Source organism: Centroberyx affinis, unplaced genomic scaffold, assembly GCF_046629955.1.
Source record: "Centroberyx affinis isolate AG114_WGS23_722 - 3 ecotype Tasmania unplaced genomic scaffold, CSIRO-AGI_Caff_v1 ptg003736l_1, whole genome shotgun sequence".
In the NCBI taxonomy this organism is placed as follows: domain Eukaryota; kingdom Metazoa; phylum Chordata; class Actinopteri; order Beryciformes; family Berycidae; genus Centroberyx; species Centroberyx affinis.
This window is the reverse complement of record NW_027281615.1, coordinates 20,001-40,006: the sequence shown is the minus strand read 5'-3', so window position 1 is coordinate 40,006 and position 20,006 is coordinate 20,001. Positions and strand designations below refer to the sequence as shown.

Here is a 20,006-nt window from a genome sequence, read left to right as displayed (position 1 = left end):
ACTCCAAACTCTGGTTCGAACTGACTTAAAACCCCCCCCACCGGTGTTCTCCTTTAAAAGCAGTGCTATGCTGAACTACATTTCCCATGCTCCCCTCCGCCCCCCCCCCCCCGCCCCCCCCCTCTGGCCCCGCCCCCCTGCATACCTCTGGCAGGCTGCGCTCGCTCTGCGCTCTGGGGAACCTGGAGCAGCGGCAGCGAGGCGCGGAGGAGCACAGGAAAAGTTTCTCGGAGCGGAATGGGAAAGTTTCAGACAAATGCTTTTCTTTTATATTTTACAAATCCTGCGCGAGAGAGAACAAGGACCCGGATTTAAGGATCGATTCTCCTGATCGACACCGTCTCACATTTCTTTGGATTTTGGGGATTCTTTGGATTTTTTCTTTTCCCCCCTCTGAGAATAAAACTACTGGGGTTTTTTTTTTCTTCAGGGAGGTAAAAGGAAAAATGTGTACTTCTACGCAGCCTCGCAGCTTTGCAAGGTGTGCCGTGGTTTTTCTGCTGTTTCTGAGGATCCAGCGTGGATGTGGTGCAGACGGAGGCTCGTGTCCCCCTCCCTGCACATGCTCCGGACAGACTGTGGACTGCAGTCGGCTGAGAAGGGGGCAAACTCCAGCCGCGGTCCCGGGATGGGCAGTTCAGCTGTGAGTCTCTAAAAAAAAATCCTTCTCATTCCGCCAGGCGCTTGTTATGGAAACTTCTCTTTAATTTGCCTTTCACACCTTCTCCTCCACAGCGAATAAACACTCTTATAGATTTATAGATTTATTGAGTTATTCCTCATCTGTCCGCTCGGACGGGATGAGCCTGACTCGGCCTACATTCCTGTCGCATTTTGGCTGGAAAACAGATTTATTTAAACGAGCAGGGTGTCGCAAAGGAAAGCGCTTTATGAGTGAAACAGCTTTGATTTATTTTCTATTTGGTTCATTATGACGCGTGAAAAGGCCCGCCGAGGCTCCGGATCAGATCCTAAAACTATCCGCCAAACATTTCTGCTTTATGGAGTCAGAGAATGACAAGAATCTGCACTTTCAGGAATATGAGAAAGTTTTATTCAGTTGGTTGGTATCAGACTTTACAGCTGGTCATAACATGTTTTACTGAAGTCACTGGTGTGTTGAAGCCTTGGTGTTTTTTAGGACTTGTTGCTCGGCTCCTTCCCAGCAGCAGCCAGTCAGTCCCTCAGAAAGCTGCTGTTTTACACATCAATGTGCCATTGTCTCTTTACACTCAACATAATTATTAACCAGCCTTCCTCCCAGTGCTGTTATTCCATTACAAATGAGGCTTTCTGGGTCATTATTATGTCATTATTATTATTAGTAGTAGTTGCAGTAGTAATAGTAGCAGTGGTAGTAGTTTAATAACAGTAGTAGTAGTAATTCAAGTTTCAAGTGTTTGTTTAACACTCATATGGCAGTTTTACATCCAGAAAACTGAACTGCATGAGCACTTACAACGCACATGTCAAAATAAAAGCATGGTATTTGAACCTTATTTTATAGTTTTTCATTTAAGAGTCTTACTAGAAAGGAGATGGGTGACTTCCTGTATCTTTCAGGAGTCTTTCAATAGTAGTATTAGTAGTAGTATTAGACACTAGTCACCTATCAAATATGATATACAATTGCAATTTAATGCACATCCATAATGTTTATTATGGCTTGGCAGCATAGTAACATAAACATTTTGTTTATTTACAGAGTTTACAACCATCAAAAGCTTTTGTTAAAATATCAGCTATAAAGCAATAAAAGCATCAGATGCAGCCTGATCAACCCAGTACAGATGAGGCTTTCTGGATTATGATTATATTAGTAGTAGTAGTTGCAGTTGCAGCAATAGTAGTAGCAGTGATAGTAGTTTAATAACAGTAGTAGTTGTTGTTGTTGTATTATTAGGCACTAGTCACCTATCAATATCATATTATGTCGGCCTACAATTGCAATTTAATATCACATCCATAATGTTTATTTTGGCTTGGCAGCATATTAACACACATTCTGATTTACAGAGTTTACAACCATCAAACTTGATTCAGTCTTTTGTTAAAATATCAGCTGAACAGACTTTGAGGCCGTTAAAGCAGTAAAAGCCTGAAGCAGCAGATGCAGCTTGGAGAGTTTCCTACAGTAACATCTCTGTTTCTCCCTGCCGCTCGGTTCCCCTGGCTCCTGGGTCTGAGCCTGGGTCTGGGTCTGAGCCTGGGCCTGAGCCTGGGTCTGAGCCTGGGCCTGAGCCCGAGCCCGAGCCCAAGCCTGGGTCTGAGCCTGCTGGAGCTGAACAACTTTACCCAAACACAGTTTTAACGGCGAACACGTTCCTAGATGTGTTCTCCTTTGCAGATAATTAATCTTACTGGAGTTTTATGGCCCTGCATTAGGCCGTAGCACTTGGTTTTTATTGTGCTGTGTTGGGCCATAGTGTTGATTCACTGCCTGGTCGAGGCTGTTGCCCTTCTGTTGAATTTACTTTTTCTCTTTCTGAAATGTGCTGCTCTGGAAACTTGATGTTGCCAGAGAAAACAGACCCAGCCTGAGCCTCATAACCAAGGCAGGCCTTCCAAAGAAAATGAAAAAAAAAAAAAAAAAGGTTCCACATGGGGGGAAAAATTCTTTTCACTCTGGCATGCTAATTTACGAGTGGCTCTCCAGCACATCTTAAACCCCTTAAACCGCCCGAGCCTTTGTTTTCCAGCACCCCATTATTTCTGCTGAATTAGCAGCTCCAGAGCCAGCGATGGGACTGATTAAGGAGCGGCGATGGGATTAGTACGAAACAAACTCACAGAGAGAGAAGGAGAGAGAAGGAGGGAGCGAGGAGGAGCGTTCGGTTTGAGCCGTGAATATCTGGGAGCCAGGCAGATTTAGACCGAAGCTTCACGGCTCCTCATGTCGCAGGGTTTAGGCCTGTGACATGATGGGAGGCTCAGGAGGCCACTTGAAAACAAAATATGTGCATAAATGGCAATAATCACTTCATTTTGAAGTCAACAGAGAACTCTGAGTGGAGGAATGATATGAAATCCTTCTGTAATGCCTCTTCACATATCAGGACACAAATCGATTATAATCTGAGGGATTTAACTGTTGGGATGGACACGCTCCTATACTGCAGACTGTAGTTTTAGTTCTACAAACATTTCTCAGAGGCAGAAATGATCTGATTGGTTGAGTTAAACCTCAGTGGGCGGAGCCAAAGAACCACAGTTTTTCTGGCTAAGTAACATTAGACTGAAGCTCAGTGAAAAAGACAAGAGGTAAGAGAGGAGGAAGCTAATATTATGAAGCCTAGCGCTCTGCTGCTAACTGAAACAATACAATCTATCATACTAAATTATCTAGGTTAGCTAGTTAGCTAGCTGACCTTCAAGTTCAAACTAGCCATACTAGCCTACCGTAATTCATCTAATATTGGCCCGTGCTGCAGAGGGTACCAGCTCTTTATTGGAAGCTTATATTAGAGACAGGCCTTTATTTCTAATTCCCTCTGTTTGATAAGTATATTTGCTCATATTTTAATACAAAGCCTCCTTGTTTTCTGATCTGCTTCTGTTGGGGTTCATTAGGTAGCCGTTTGTTGTTACTGCGACGCATTACCGATAATTACGGTAATCGACGACGGGACGCTCCAGAGACTTCCTCCGGCCGAGCCGTCTTGTGGCATACCGCCATCTTGTGGCACTTGTAGGTTACTACAAACTACAGTTACATTATATAACAGGCACCAGGAGTTTACCGGTATCCACCGTTGTTTTTTCCTTTGTTTTTTCCCCGGCCTGTATTTGGGGCCGGCCTTTATTTGTTCGTGTCGACCACGGCCCCGGACATTATCGGAGACCCGGCTTTTAATTGACTACCGGCCACTATTAGAGGAAATACGGTATATAGCTAGCTAGGTAAGCTAGTTAGCTAGCCGCTGAGCTTCAACATACGTCACTGTTTACATTTTGTGTTACTATTTTGACCAGAGTTCCTTCTTTGCCATACGAGTTTACCAGTTAGCTAACTTGTGCGCAGAAAAACTGTGGTTCTTTGGCTCCGCCCACTGAGGTTTAACTCAACCAATGAGATTATTTCTGCCTCCGAGAAATGTTTGTAATTAGAACTCCAATCCGCCTGTTACCCAATCTAAAGCATCAGCGACGACTCGTGAGCTTTTTGAAGCGTCGATCGCTCTTCCCTCTTAACTGATAAATATTTAGTGCAACATCTTCAGCAGAGCAGCAGATACGGCCGAAGCCCGTCTGCAGCAGCTTGGATTATCTTGTCCTCTCAGAGTCTGGTTTGTGAGGGAAGTGGAAGTGTCAGAGCCACTCAGGTCTTATCTAGGGAGTATGATAGGACTCTCCCATATGGCCCCTAGCACTGGAACAACAACAACACACAGCTGCATGCTGGGAAAGAAAAAAAAAAAATGGGGGAAAACTGCCGCCTCAGTAAGAGAAGTGAGACTGTAGTCGAGGGGTTCATGAAACTTTCCACCGGAGAACAAAACCAGGCCCCAGAAAATTCGACAGGGGTGTTTCAGACGTATCAAAGGCGCTTTCCCTCTCGCTTTCCCGGCATTGTGAATAGATTACCAGTTGTTAGGTTCTTCCCCTCCTCCCAGAACCCCTTGATGGTTTCCAGATGAGGGAGGTAAAGAGAAGGAGGGGAGGGGGGTGTAAAAAAAAAAAAAAAAAGTGTCTGGCACCGCAGCGTTGATCGTGCGCAGCAGCGTCAATAACTCCACCACTTTATAGCACACCAGGCTTCGCTTGCCAGACTCCCCGAGCCTGTTTTCAACCTCCTTTCAAAATAGGCAGCAAAAAAAAAAAAAAAAAAAAAGAGTCTCTCACCCCCAGGGCTGCAGTCAAGACCGCTTTAGTCGCGTCCAAGTCAATTCCCAGATGAGTCCAGGTCCAGTCGAGTGTCCAGAGAGTGTTGAGACCCGAGTCAAGGCCGAAACCAGAGCTAATCCAGTCTGATTCAAGACCAGAATAGGCAATAAACAGTGTAATAAAATAATGTTAAAGCAGTTTCTCAAGGATGAACAGAGATGCAGATCTGTCTTCAGGGGCTCTGGACTAAAGCCTTCAACACTGACCTAATCAATTCTCAGGAATTGACTTAAGAATTGACCGATGCATACGAATCGACTAATCAGTGCTTAGAAGTTTGAGGTCCATTACATGCACAGGTTTCTACAGGTGAAAAACTGGGGAGTACTGGGTAGAGAATGAACCAAACATCAATAAAATGACTCGTTTATTTATAGTTTTAGATAGAAAAAAAGCCAGTCAACACATAATAGAGAATCGAGACGAGTCCAAGAAATCTGTCCTGGAGACCGGAGGCTCACCAATGTGTTCTTAAGATAGATCTTAGGAAATGACATAAGAGGAAATTTTTAGGAAGTTCTTAAGAAGGCTCTTAAGTGCAATTCCTCAATATTTTGTCTAATTTCTTACGAATTTCTTTTATTTTTCAACTTAAGAACTTCTCAAAATAGGGCCTGAATTAATTACTTTTAATAAACTTTAGGCTTACTGCCATTGAGGCTAGGAGACAAGGCTAGGAGGCTAGGAGACAAGGCTAGGAGGCAACCCAAAGTGCTTCCATCTACAAAACAATTGGATAAAAACCTATTTAGAGCAACTAGAGCAAAGATTTAAACATTGGTTGCTGTTGGTAACTGTAAAATTTGCATCTTATTTCCAACAGACATGAGACAGAGGCCTACCTGGCCCTACACCAAATAAAGCTTTACAATAAATGTTCATCTTAATGTTAGGTGTAGGGGAACCTATGAAGACTTTGAACTATAACCTACTTGTCTAAAATGTGTTTAAATATATGATATTAGAGGCTTACCTTTTCACTGTAGGAGTTTTAAGACAGGTGAAGGGCCGTCTTAAAGTTAAGAAAAAAATCAATAACGAATTTGATAACTTTCATTTCAAGAATACCATTTATTCCTAAGTTTTTTCTTAGGAAGAAACATTAGAAGAAAGTTAAGAAAATATATAAGAACTGTTTTTGAGAGTAGCATTTTTTACTATTTTTTTTTTCTTAAGACTAAAGTTAAGAAAAAAATGGCACTTGAGAAGATTTTTTTTCTTAAGAGGGTTTTGTGAATCCGGCCCCAGGACTCCGAGACATTTTACGGACCACAATGGAAATAAGCCCTCGGGCTTTTTTGTGTATTTTAATCCTCGACAATTTTAAAAAATCTTATATGGGGACTGTTATCATGATTAGTCTATCATGTATGTTTTTCAATTTTTGTCAAATAAATCTATCTATCTACAGCAGACGAGGCTTCAACCTCCTTTCAGAATAGGCAGCGACAGAAAGAGTCTCACCCCTCCATAACTTATCTGCCTGTCTGTCTTGGCTCCGGGTCTCAGCTGAGGCCGGGGCCAGGCGAGCTGCTCTGGCACTCTCTCTCTCTCTCTCTCTCTCTCTCTCTCTCTCTCTCTCTCTCTCTCTCCGTCTAATAAAGAAGGATGAAAAGCTAATGCAAGGACTATAACCTCTAAGCCCCCCCCCCCCTCTTTTTCTTCTTGTTTGGCTCAAATATGCAGATGTTTGTTTTGGAAAATGTTCACTTGCTTTCAGACGTTACTCACGCAGAGTCAGTTCAGCTCAGCTTCCCCCAAAAAAAGTCCCGAGTCCTCCTTCACCCAGGTCAGTCTGGAGGAGCTGAAGAGGTTCGTCCCAAAGTGAGAGATCCACCGTTTGAGCCAAAAGTGACACCCGCTCTTACAAAGTGGTTCATCACACAAAAATTAGAACTCATTTTAGCACTTTTTAAAGGAGAGAAGGCACCCAAAGACCTTGGTTGATAAATGATAGCACTACAGACTGGATCTTTTTGTATTTTAGAGATTTTTTAGAGAGCACTCTGGACTCCACTTCTTCAGCCGCTTGAGTCTTGTCTGTAATAAATATTATTCTTGATTGATTATATTTCTGATAATACCGTTTTGCTTGGCACACAGCCGGAGAGGGACGATCCACCGCGGCACATTTCTGAACTTTAGTTTTATTACAAAGTGACTTTTCTATGATCACTCGCTCAGTGTTAATGCACAAAACATGGGACATTTGTATTAGGGCTGAACAATTAATCGAAATTTGATCGAAATCGCAATATGGCCTCCTGCAATTTTCAAATCGCAGGAGGCGCAATATTTGTTGAAGGTGAAATGTGTCAAAATATTGAATTTTAAAGTAAATATTGTGGTGCTGCAGAGATGTCCTGGCCTACACATCATATTCTACAGACTGAAGAAAACATCTTTGTTTGGTACAGATCCCTGCAAAAATCACACCATAATCATTTTAATACGTTTTTCAATGAAAATGAGAATAATGATGTAAAAATGATCATTCCCTCTAATATCGCAAATCATATCGCAATTGCAATATCAGTCAAAATAATCGCAATTAGATATTTTTTCAACATCGTTCAGTTCCTAATTTGTATGCAGCTCTGTTTATCATGTAGAGCCAAACTGTAATGTTTGAGAAATCTGCTCCTCGGTGTTTTCTCCTCCTCTGACTCCTGCCTCTCCTCCTCACAGGGACCTGAGCCACAACAAGCTGCAGGTGCTCGACAGCACTTTGTTTTCCACACTGCAGCATCTGAGTGAGATGTAAGTACTCCTTTGTGTTCTGGGCTTCCTCGGATAAACACAGGATCTTCCGAACGCCGCGGCTGTTCTACATGTGACGAACCGTTCATTCTGCTTTTTCTTTTTTTTTTTTTTCTCCCTTCATGTTTGCAGAAAGCTGAACAACAATGAACTGGAGGCGATACCTGACCTGGGCCCGTACGCTTCAAACATCACGACGCTCATTCTGTAAGTATGACATCATTTCTACACCAAACTATCGACCAGGGAGTCTGGAGCAGTGGTTCTCAACCTTTTTCATATCAAGGACCCCAGATTTTGTCCACATTAGAGCCACGGACCCCAATTTGAGGAGATTTTGTCCTAAATCTGAGCATATTTTTATTGCTAGATATGATTTCCATGACTGATCAATGTCTGTATTGTAGGCCAAGAGATAACAGTTAAACTATGACCTAAACAGTCATTCTTCTACATTCTCTAATGTGTGTTAACTTCTTGTAAATGAAATAATGGTGAAGTTTAACAATTCATCAATTTGCTGGGGACCCCCTGGAACCCCCTCAAGGACCCCTGGTGGTCCCCGGACCCCACGTTGAGAACCACTGGTCTGGAGGGTTTCTGCTCGGTGATCCTCCAGCAGTTTTGTCTTTGCTGGTTCAAGTCGAGCGTTGGGAAGCTGGTCCTCTCTCTCTCTCTCTCTCTCTCTCTCTCTCTCTCTCTCTCTCTCTCTCTCTCTCTCTCCCTCTCTGGAGACCAACCCATTTGGCTGAGCCGGTTTCCCAGACGGGGGCAAGCCGGAGACATGGCAGCCGGCCCCAGACGGGTCACGTGTTTAAAGACAAACGCCGTCAACAGAAACCGAACTGTTTTGTTTGGTTACTGTTGCTGCTGTCTCTGTATTTTTAACCTGGAGGCAGTGATGTGATGCTGAAAAAGAAAAACAACAAGCCCAAAACACGAAGTCGTTGCCGTGTGAAAACCCCGTAAATCCAAATTTGGTGATGTTTTTATTGTTTCAGTGTCAGTTGAAAGATGACATGGTCTTCCACGGGTTGAGAACTCTTTGACCCCTTTGGGCTGATGGATCTCTTCGGAATCCCCACTGGGTAAATGTAAAAATGCACGATAGTCAATCTGGAAACAAGGCTGTTTTTAATCACTTGTTGACAATATCTTGGTCCAGATGCCATAAAGACACCGTTTCATCCTGGTTTACTGTGTTTATAAGCAGCATGTGTGCAGCCAACCACGTCCTAAAGCAGTGGTTCTCAACGTGGGGTCCGGGGACCACCAGGGGTCCTTGAGGGGGTTCCAGGGGGTCCACAGCAAATTGATGAAGATGATCAGAATCAGAATCAGAATCAGAATCAGAATAAAGTTTATTGCCAAGTAAGTTTTCACAGTACAAGGAATTTGCTTTGGTATGGAGGTGCATACAGTAAACATAAAAATAATAAAATATAATAAAAATAATAATAATACAATTAAAATATAATAAAAAATATAATAAGAAATACAGATAGTCATGGGATTCTGGACAAAATCATATCTGACAATAAAAATATGCTCAGATTTGGATTTGAGAGACAAAATCTTATCAAATGGGGGTCCGGGCCCACATGTGGACAAAATCAGGGGTCCTTGATATGAAAAAGGTTGAGAATCTCTGTCCTAAAGGGTTCTGCTGCTCGTGGAAAAGCTTTGACTTGTCACATTTCAGGCGGTTCAGACTCAAACCAGAGGATATTTTGGAATACCATTGTGCAATACGTGCTTTCAAAACAACACCAGATATTAGTGTCAGAAACCTCAACAATTTTATTTGCTTTCTGTGGCGCGTCTCTCCAAACCGATCGACGTGAAGGGACTGTGGAGGAATGCGTCCGGCAGCCTCCCGGGCCCCGCGAGGCGTTTTCCCCGTCAAGCCCGAACACGACGCTCTGCCGCCGCCGCCGCCGCCGCCACGGGGCGTTCAGCCCTCAGCCAGCCAGAGACAATTTGTCTTCACACTTAGAGCAGAAAGCTTCACCTCCGGGCACGACTTTCCTCCCAGCAGAGCAAGACAGGATGGTTTTCTTTAGTTAGATTTGAGTTCTTCACCCGGTGTCTTTTGACGTGACGCTCTGTTCGCACGCAGCCGCACCTCTGGTATGGTGTGTTCTGAAAGCTGTAGACCGGTGTTTCTCAACGTGGGGTCCGGGGACCACCAGGGGGTCCATGAGGGGGTTCCAGGGGGTCCCCAAGCAAATTGATGAATTGTTAAACTTCAGCATTATTTCATTTATAAGAAGTTAGACACAGTTAGAGAATGTAGAGGAATGACTGTTCTGATCATAGTTTCTCTGTTATCTCTCGACCTACAATACAGACAGTCATGGAGTTCTGGACAAAATCAAATCTGACAATAAAAATATTCTCAGATTCTCAGATCCGAGGCCCAAATGTGGACTAAATTAGGGGTCCTTGATATGAAAAAGGTTGAGAATCACTGCTATAGACTGAAATTGTATGTTTAATTTCCAGTAGGTGTGATTTATACGAGCTGCTGATGTGCAAACAGTTCATTCATTCATTCGTTGGTCATGTTTGTCTCTCACACGCCTTAAATCCAGACCCCAGATCAGTTTCTCGCCTGCAGTGACGAGCAACAGTGCAAAAAACTCAATTTAACTATGATTTGGATCACTATTATGCACAGATTTGGTATTCTCACCTGCAACATACTTAATGTCTGGCATTACTGAGAGTTGCACATACAAGTAGCTCTGTCTGTCTTGTAAAATAAGACCGTCTTGTAACTCAGAGGTCACGGGTTCAAACCCTGCAGAGCATCCTGGACCTCTCTGGATCGGAGCGCAGGATTCCTACACGGCTTCAGTTTCAGAAATTCCAGACTCATTCCAGACCATAAATTCTTGATTCGATCTGAAGATTTTGGTGTTCAGTCTGGTTTCCTCCAGATCGTCGTCTTGCCCCGACCGACCGTCCAGATCACTAACAAACAAACAGTAGAATATGTGAGATGACAGCGGCTGAAAACCACAGAGAAAGTGTAGCTGTGTGTATGTTGGGACAGTGCAATGCTGTTTCCATACTTTCCATACAGCTTTTATGTGCAATATCCAGTGGTGGAAGAAGTACTCTGATCCTTTACTTAAAGTACCAATACAGCAATGTAAAAATACTCCATTATAAGTAAAAATCCTGCATGAAAAATCCTACTTAAGTAAAAGTACATAAGTATTAGCAGCAAAATGTAGTTAAAGTATGAAAGTAAAAGTAGTGGTTTGGTCCCTCTGACTGATATTTTATTATATATGACATCATTAGATTATTAATACTGAAGCATCAGTGTGTAAGCAGCATGTTACTGTTGTAGCTGCTGGAGGTGGAGCTAGTTTGAACTACTTTATATACAGTTAGCTAGTTTAGTCCAGTGGTTCCCAACCGAGGGGTCGGGCCCCTCCAACGGGTCACCGGATAAATGTGAGGGGTCGTGAGATGATTCATGGGAGAGGAAAGAAGAAAAAACAAAGTTCTGATACACAAATCTGTTTTCAGTTTTTGGACTTTTTCTCTAATCTTTGATTTTTGCTGAAATATTGGATCATTTGAACATTTATTGAAATGAAACCATGTGAGGTTTAGAGGGAAAAATCACTATTTGGTGGAGCTGTTAACAACTCATAGACATCTGAAATGTGACCCGACTACACACTGCTTTTTGTAAGACGTCAAAAGCCAAAAAGGTTGGAAACCACTGGCTTCATCTTTAACAATGTGTTGTATTTTAAAAGCTTGTTATATTATCCATTGTGTCAAATCTCCATCTGAAAAGTAACTAAAGCTGTCAAATAAATGCAGTGGAGTAGAAAGTACAATATTTCCCTCTGAAATGTAGTGGAGTGGAAGTATAAAGTAGCATCAAATGGAAATACTATAAAGTACAGTACTTGAGTAAATGTACTTATAGTTACTTTCCACCACTGGCAATATCCAAACGTATAAAGAGGTGGATATTACCAAACGTCCACACACCTAAGAGATAAACACCTAAAATGTAATATGTGAGATAGTTTTTCATTACAGGCTTATTACACCATGTGAGTGGACTTCATGTGGGTTTCAGAGCGCTGCACACTCACATATACAAATACCTGCCAGCCCTCTGAAAGCAAACACAGAGTATTTTTGGCTTCCACCACCGTCCAGTCTGACCAGACTCACACGCTAAAAAGTTTCCTTGTTATGCAAAATTCAGAAATCTCTTTATTGGAAGTTTGTATTTTTCTTGTTTTGTGCTTTGAGCAAAGCTAATGCAGCTCTGTCATGAAGAAGTCGCCTTTTCTAGCACTCTCTTGCTCGTAGTGTGTGTGTGTGTGTGTGTGTGTGTGTGTGTGTGTGTGTGCGTGTGTGTGTGTGTGTGTGTGTGGTATTTCCTATTGGAAAAAGAACAGAGTTTTTGAGAAGCCATCTGATGACTCGCTCTCTGCCGTGGCGCCTGTAATGAAAACCAGGGCCGCGTTCTTTGCCTCGAGTCGTACGAGACGCCGTGTTGGACTCAGCGGTGTGAAGTCCTCAGTCCAGTTCATGTGTTCACTCAGCGGGGAGCGAGTGAACACATGAACTGAGCTGAGGGACTGTTGTGCGGTACAGCGACAGAAGAGTTGGAAAACACTGGAAAGATATTCTGCATTTCCTTGTTGCTGTTTTAAGTTTTCTGCATTTTGACTTTGGCAGTCTCCATCTTTGTCCTTCAGCCTCACTGTGGTGTTTCTGCCCACAGATCACCTGTCAATCAAACAGTGTGGGCGGAGCTTGGACTTTCTTGTTGATGCAGTTTGAGTTTCTCTTCTCTCTGTCTGTTGCTCACGCTAACTACCCAGCTCTTCTTCTTCTGTTGATTCCAAACAAACCAGAAACGTAAAAAAATAACGTAAATGTAAAAGCTTTCATGAACTGGGTATGAGTTGAATCACCCAGTCGGTGATACAGAGCAGCAAAACTGACATTTTTCTATTGTAATCTCACAGATTATTACTTTAATCTCCACTGGTTTGTATTGGTTAAGTTTGTTTTCGTCACGGTTTCTTTTCCTCAGACACACCGAGAGCTTCAGCTTCTCCAAATTCCTAATCAGACCTGGGATCTGCAGGTCATTTGTCGAAGCCCCTGAACACAGGCGGAGGGATTTGGTGGCGGCGGGGTTAACCCCCTCCATAAATTCCTGGGAAATTGTTCAATTAATTAAGATGATCACGACTCAATTACTACCAGCTGCAGGGTTATTGCCGTTTGTTTTTACTCGGAGCTGCGAGGTCAAAGGAGTCGGAGAGCTGCCGCTCTGTCTGACTGGCTGTTTGAATAAGTGCTACTCGATACCCGGAGGCCTTTTTTTTCCCCTCGCCGCCTCCCAGCCGGAGAAACTGAAGGAGGGAGAGAAATTCTGGAAAATGTTCCACTGGAGGGAAAAAATCACACTGCGCCACCTAATCTAAGAGAAGGGGGTGGCTGTGTGTGTGTGTGTGTGTGTGTGTGTGTGTGTGTGTGTGTGTGTGTGTGTGAATTTGACAGTCGCTTCTTCTGTGCGTGCTCATTTTCTTTATATTGCTTTTCACTAATTTGAAAAGAAGAACGTTTATATCAACATCGGCCTGATCGATTCACAATATGTGTGTTTCTGGTAGGGTTTGACAGATATGGGTTTTTGGAGGGCCGATACTGATATTTTAAGATGCCGATAGCCGTTATAGCCGATACCGATATTTATTATCTTAAGATCTGACCGTTCTCATGCCAAAACAAATCGAAACATTTAATGTTTCATGCAGAATTTTAGCCTTTTCACAGTGGAAAAGCCTCTGAGAAAGCATGTAGAGCATCATGGGACACTAACAATCACTGAAACCCAGACTGATGAAATTATTGGTAACACTTTACAAAAAGCGTGACTAAGTTAAGGGTTAGTTAATGCTTAATAAGCATTAACTAACCCTTAATTAACAGTTAACTAATGCGTCTGGTAATCATTTACTAATGGTGTTCATGTTAACTAAGGTATTAATTTATACATTATTTAATAGTCATCTTTATAAACTATTAAATCATGTAGAAATTAATACCTTAGTTAACATTAACACCACTAGTAAATTACACATTAGTTAACTGTTAATTAACTAACCCTTAACTTAGTGACCCTTATTGTAAAGTGTTACTGAAATTGTTTTAGGTTTTACAGACTGACACACAATCGGCTGATATCTGATTTTTGATTAAAAGTCCAACACCGATAGAACGGAAAAGACAAACAAGATTTTATTAGAAAAGCAAAAAAAAGAAACGATTTTGATTGAACATTTGCGTCTTACACAGCTGATGCTGAACAGACTCTGACATTGATTTTAGGTCCATATGCTGCCGGCTGTTAGTTTCATAATGAGTTTCATATTTTATCGATACGGAAGATGCCCCCGGGGCTGTTATCGATGCAGGTTTGACCTTCCAGCATCGCTTCATCTGACAGAAAACCGGATGGACAAATCTGACAAATCGTGTGTGAGGTCAGAGCGGACGGCCTTCCAAAAAAACACTCGCTAGATGTCGAGAAGAAGGGAAAAGGAGACAAAAAGCAGCTCGACGAGCTGCTTTTTGTCTCCTTTTCCCTTCTTCTCAACATCTGCATTGAGATCTAGTGAGTGTTTTCCAGAAGTCCCTGCTGTCTCTGAGAGGTTCAGCTGATGGTTGACATTGTGCTATCCTGTGATTTTTATGAATCTGGCATCAGTTAAAGAGGCAATACGTACGATCTTTCCTGCCGTATGGCACAAAATGACCATAATATCAATCTGTGACTCAGCGGTTACTTTCTGATTTCTGAGATTTCTGTCTTTCAAAACTCACTTTTATTTGGAACAAAAACTCTTCACCCACTGGAGTTTCAAGACGCTCTCAATCCCAATCATATCCTGACCTCCATCAGTCTAACCGTTATACAGAGGTAAAGATACTAGAGCTGAAAGATATGGACAGAAAAATCTAATTGCGATTATTTGACAGAATATTGCAATTGCGATTTAAACTTTTCTTACGTTTTTCTTATATTTTAGAACTTAAAAATTGTTTTAAAAAAAAGTGATTTTGTAAAAAAAATGGATGTGAATGTGCAGGATTTACTGAGTTTTTACCGAGTCTAATGAAAGGTTTTGATTCATGGTCCAGCTCTAAAGCTCCTTGTTCACAAATCCAGTTTGGACCGAACTCTTTTAAGAAATTAATTGCAGCCCCTGCAATTTGGAAAGGGTTAGGGTTAGCTCTAATACAGTGAGTTAACTTCTTGTAAATGAAATAATGCTGAAGTTTAACAATTCATCAATTTGCTTGGGGAACCCCTGGAACACACTCAAGGACCCCTGGTGGTCCCCGTACCCCTCGTTGAGAACCACTGCTCTAATAGAAACCCAGAACAAACCGCCTCGCGCCTCCCAGCCGCCAAACCTCAGGCCCCGTCTTCTCGCGGGACGGTCCCGCAGCCCCTTCCCCTCGCCGCGGCTCCACCTGGGAAACTGGAAAGACCGGTTCTTTCTTCTCTCAGCGGCCAGTCAGGGGAAACATGAAAACTGAGATCCAGGTATCCAGGTGGTGTGCGCCCCTTTTGTTTGGGACCTGCGGGCCGTGGTGCGTGGAAAGCCCTTCGCAAATCTCCAGACAAAAGAGCCGCTTGTACCGGTTTTATTGTCGGACGATGAGACGCATTTTACCACATTCTCACAGCGGTTATCACACACCGAAAACTTTCTTGACAAAGGCCATTTTTGAAGACCTGTTTTTTTTTCACGTTCAGGCCGTAGTAGACTTTCTGGGGAAACAAATTTTGGCGAGTTCACAAAGTGCCGCATCGTCTTCGGACTCCGCAGACTCTTCACGCATCATCCTCCGCCGTGTGACCGCCTGCCATTGGTCTAAAATATCACATGACTGGTTGTGGAAAAGCGTCTCCATTCGTTAGAGGATTCCTGCTCCTTTCTGTCCCATCAAACGCCGCTCTTTCACCGCAGCTGTTGTTGTTGTTGTTGTTGTTGTTGTTTTTCTGGAGTTTTTGTCTGGTTGCCTCTTAAATCTTCGTGCACGCCCCCAAATCTTCATCCACGGAGCGTAAATAAACGAATAACACCAAGTCTTCGCAAAGTCGTATGTGGCAGCGTGTTCGACTGCTTTATTTTGACTTCTTCTACTGGGTTACGGTCTAGATCTTCTCCTGGATCAGACCCAAGCCTGACTCCAGGCCTCGCCAAGGCCCGAGCAGAGAGGCAAGCTCTGGCAGGTTTTATCCCAACGTTGCCCAGAGACCCCGTCCAAATCTCCGGGCCTGGATCCATCCCCCCCCCCCTCTGGTTCTTTGTTTCAGTGTTGAGCTGAGTGTCTTCCTCTGTGTGTCTGAATGCAAAGATTACTAAAAGGTGTTCAGGAAATATGTGTGTGCAACCGAAAGATGTGTGGAAAAGTTCTCTCAGTTTTACCACACACATTCGCCCAGCTCTCTGGATTGAATCAATATGAAATGTAGAGACTTTTAGGTTTAGACTATCCAGCATTGCATCGTCTCGTCAGTGAGAACAAAAGTTTGGTTTGAAAAGAAAAGGTTGTGATACCTGATTTAATCCTGCTGAGAGTTGAGAAGAAAACCTCATCCTCTCCTCCTGCTTTCTCTCTTCTTTCAGCGCTCTCCTCTCCCTCCAGTTCTCCTCTCAACTAGGAAACACTTTATTTGGCATGTTTTTGTGAAAAGTGGTGGAAGCTGTAATTGTCAAAACATTGTTATGACAAAGAATGCTTTCTTCTTTCACTTGATCATCAATTGGTGGCTGTATTTGTCAGTTTTTGTTTTTTTTCATAAATGTATTTATTCATTTAACAGGTACAATGAAATACAATGTACATTAAGGACTCTTTTTTTTTTTTTTACATTTTTTCCCAAACCCCTGGTCCAACATAGAATTTCTAATAAATAAGAATAAATAATAATAAAAAAAAGAAAAAGAAAAACAACCAAAAGCCAAACCCTTCCTTCTTAACATAGTGGTTAAGTCAAAGATAAAACAAAAGAACATGCAAAACGCCAACACTGTAAATGATTTGAAATGTATTGACATGTATTGACAGTGTGGTGAGTGCTTGTATTTGTCAAGTTTATTCAGTTATTTCGCCCAATCTGGAAGGCTGGAGATCGGCTGCTGCTGGGGGGGCAGATTTCATATTAAAAAAGCTGCTCCTGTTAAAGCGATCAGTTGCTGCCGGTGACGAAGCCTTGCAGGACCACCGCTGCATGAATATTAAAAAACTAAAAACTGTCCTCAGGAAAAAAAAAAAACGACACAAAGAGAGAGCTGGAAAGATTAATCAGAAAAATAACAGCTCTCTGGTCTGGTCAGTAAGGTGGAGGTGGAGGTGGGAGGAGGGACGGAGACCGGTGCAATGAATACTGAAACGAGGCCTGTAGTCTGGTGGATTGGAGGGAATTCCTGCCCCCCCCCCACCCCCACCCCCCCCTCTCTCTCTCCACCACTGAGTCTCCCACACAAAGAAGTCTCTGTGCCGCTCTGTTTATAACCAAGCAGAGTCCCTGCACTGCAATTTAGGAGGCGTGCAGCTCAGGAAATTGCCGGCCTCTGCCTCGGCATGCTTTCACTGAGGGAATGGCATTCATCAGCCGAGTAATTGGCAGGTTATTTTTTTAAATACCTTGTTAGTAATTACCTTATAAACAAAATAACACATCACTAAACCCAGCGGCTGTTTGGACCTGTCGGTAAAGACGGGCCGTTGTCGTCCGGCCTCCACCTTTTTAGCTGCTGGAGGAATTCGGGAGAAATGTTCGCAACATCAGCAAAAAAAATAAAAAAAAAAATGACAGAAAATGCCTTTCACACTGGGTGGTACGGGCGTGAGAGTTTGTAATTTCTTAACACCGCAAGCTAATTGACGGACTTGGCGGTCGGACACACGGTATCTCTGCCACTCACCGGGGCGTCGGTGTGTGTGTGTGTGTGTGTGTGTGTGTGTGTGTGTGTTTTCAGAGCGAACAACAGGATCGGCAGGATCGGCCCGGAGCAGCTGAGGCCCTTCGTCGCCCTGGAGACGCTCGACCTCGGCAACAACAACATCGTGGACATAAAGGCCGACTCCTTCCCCGCCCTGCCGCTCAGGAACCTGTGAGTGTCAGCGCTAGCCTCTTTACCTAAATGTTCGTTTTGGGATTTATCGGGTATAAAAAAAGGTACAAACAGCAGAGGAAAACACTTGAACATTTCCTCGATGGTATACAAAAATCAGAACAAAGCAACACACAAAAAACGGTAACACTTTACAATAAGAGTACATTAATTAAGGGTTAGTTAATGCTTAATAAGTCATCTTTATAAACTATTAAATAATGTATAAATTAATACCGTAGTTAACATGAACACATTAGTAAATGATTACCAGACACATTAGTTAACTGTTAATTAAGGGTTAGTTAATGCTTATTAAGCATTAACTAACCCTTAATTAATGTACCCTTATTGTACTACTTGTATTACCCCAAAAAACTTCCTACATAACAGCGAAAAAACAATAGAAATTTGAGATCAGTACAACAAATTTATTCCATAACCTCTAATGAAGTAAAATTCCTACTAACCTCTAATGAGATAACATTCCTAAAAACTATTTTGCACACAAATTTTTTACACAAACCACACTGCAAAAGGAATATACTCAATCTAAATGGGAATATTTTTGTAAATCACTGGGTCTGATCCGTCTCAGAGCCACACTGCATCACAAAAAAAATCCATGGCTGTATCAAAATGTCCCATAATACTTTGTTTTGTGTTTAAGGGGTTTTGAGGTATTGAGGCCTTGACTGCTGGGAAAAAAGCCCAAAATGCGTTATTATGTTAGAAAATAAGCCTGTGGCTGAAAGTTAATGGATTGAAATTTTTGTCAATTTGTGTTGTTTTCTTTACATTTTAACAAAATCTCTTTTGTTCAAATGTTACCACTAACAGTACAGTACAGTACAGTACAGGACAGTACAGTACAGTATAGTACAGGACAGGACGGGACAGTACAGTACAGTACAGTACAGTATGGGACGGGACAGTACAGTACGGTACAGGACAGTACAGTATGGGACGGGACGGTACAGTACGGTACAGGACAGTACAGTACAGTACAGTATAGTACAGTACAGGACAGTACGGGACGGGACGGTACGGTGCAGGACGGGACGGGACAGTACATTACAGTACATTACAGTACAGTACAGGACAGTACAGGACAGTACAGGACAGTACAGGACAGTACAGTACAGTACAGTACAGGACAGTACAGGACAATACATTACAGTACAGTACAGTACAGGACAATACATTACAGTACAGGACAGTAAAGTACAGGACAGGACAGTACAGTGCAGTACAGTACAGTAGAGTACAGTACAACTCACATAGATGTTTTTATTATTATTACACTGGACTCACCACTTTACTTTAGTCACTTTGGACATTTGAGACACTTTGTTATATTGGTATACTTTCTTATATTTGTGATATTTATCTTTGTTCTGCTGCTGTACTGCACACCGCTGCTGTGACACCTGACTTTCCCCCATCAATAGTACATCTTAATCCTAATCTTAATCTTAATCTTAATCTTATTTCTCTGTCAGTTTCCTCAACAACAACCGGATCGCGTCCCTGGAGGCCGGCTGCTTCCTGAACCTGTCCAGCAGCCTGCAGGTCCTCCGCCTGAACCGCAACCGCCTGTCCTCCATCCCCGCCAAGATCTTCCAGCTGCCCAACCTGCAGCACCTGTAAGAACCGAACGGCCTGTTGCATTATGGGCCGCGTGATTATGGCTAAGATTATAATCAAGATGTATTCGCGAGATATCGTGGTCATGGTTTGAGGATGATTTGATGATTTGAGGAGCAAAATTTGTTTATACTGCACTTTTGCATCTTATATCAACATCTTGATGTTTTCCAACTACAGCGGACTTGATAATGAAATGAGACTATGGCAGTCAATCCAAAAAATATCAGTATTGTATCAAGTCAGACTCGAGTCACAGTTTTAATAGTTTGAGACTTGACTTGACTTGGGTTCTAGATATTTTGTTTTCTTCAAGATATTAAATTGATACTAGACTCCTGATTTGTTCTGACTTGACTTGCTGTTCTACATTTAGACTTGAGACTTGACTTGACTTGGGTTCTGGTGACTTGGGACTTGACTCTGACTTGTACTCTGATGACTTGAAAAGGTTTCTAAAGTCTTGACTTGAGATCTTGTGTTTGTGTAAATGACTTAGATTGAAAGTGATGAGATTTGTTCCAG

At 42.5% G+C, this 20,006-nt stretch overlaps 1 protein-coding gene across 1 annotated transcript in view; it reads left to right on the top strand.

The window, feature by feature from the left end:
* Positions 1-223: 223 nt before the first annotated feature.
* The window catches only part of lrig3 (leucine-rich repeats and immunoglobulin-like domains 3), a 38,540-nt gene continuing 18,757 nt past the window's right edge, over positions 224-20,006 (top strand). Inside the window, exons 1-5 of the mRNA XM_071540860.1 lie at positions 224-643; positions 7,573-7,644; positions 7,777-7,851; positions 17,700-17,834; positions 19,337-19,480. Coding sequence (XP_071396961.1) covers positions 447-643; positions 7,573-7,644; positions 7,777-7,851; positions 17,700-17,834; positions 19,337-19,480 — 623 coding nt within the window. The 5' untranslated portion in view covers positions 224-446. The remainder of the gene's footprint in view (positions 644-7,572; positions 7,645-7,776; positions 7,852-17,699; positions 17,835-19,336; positions 19,481-20,006) is intronic.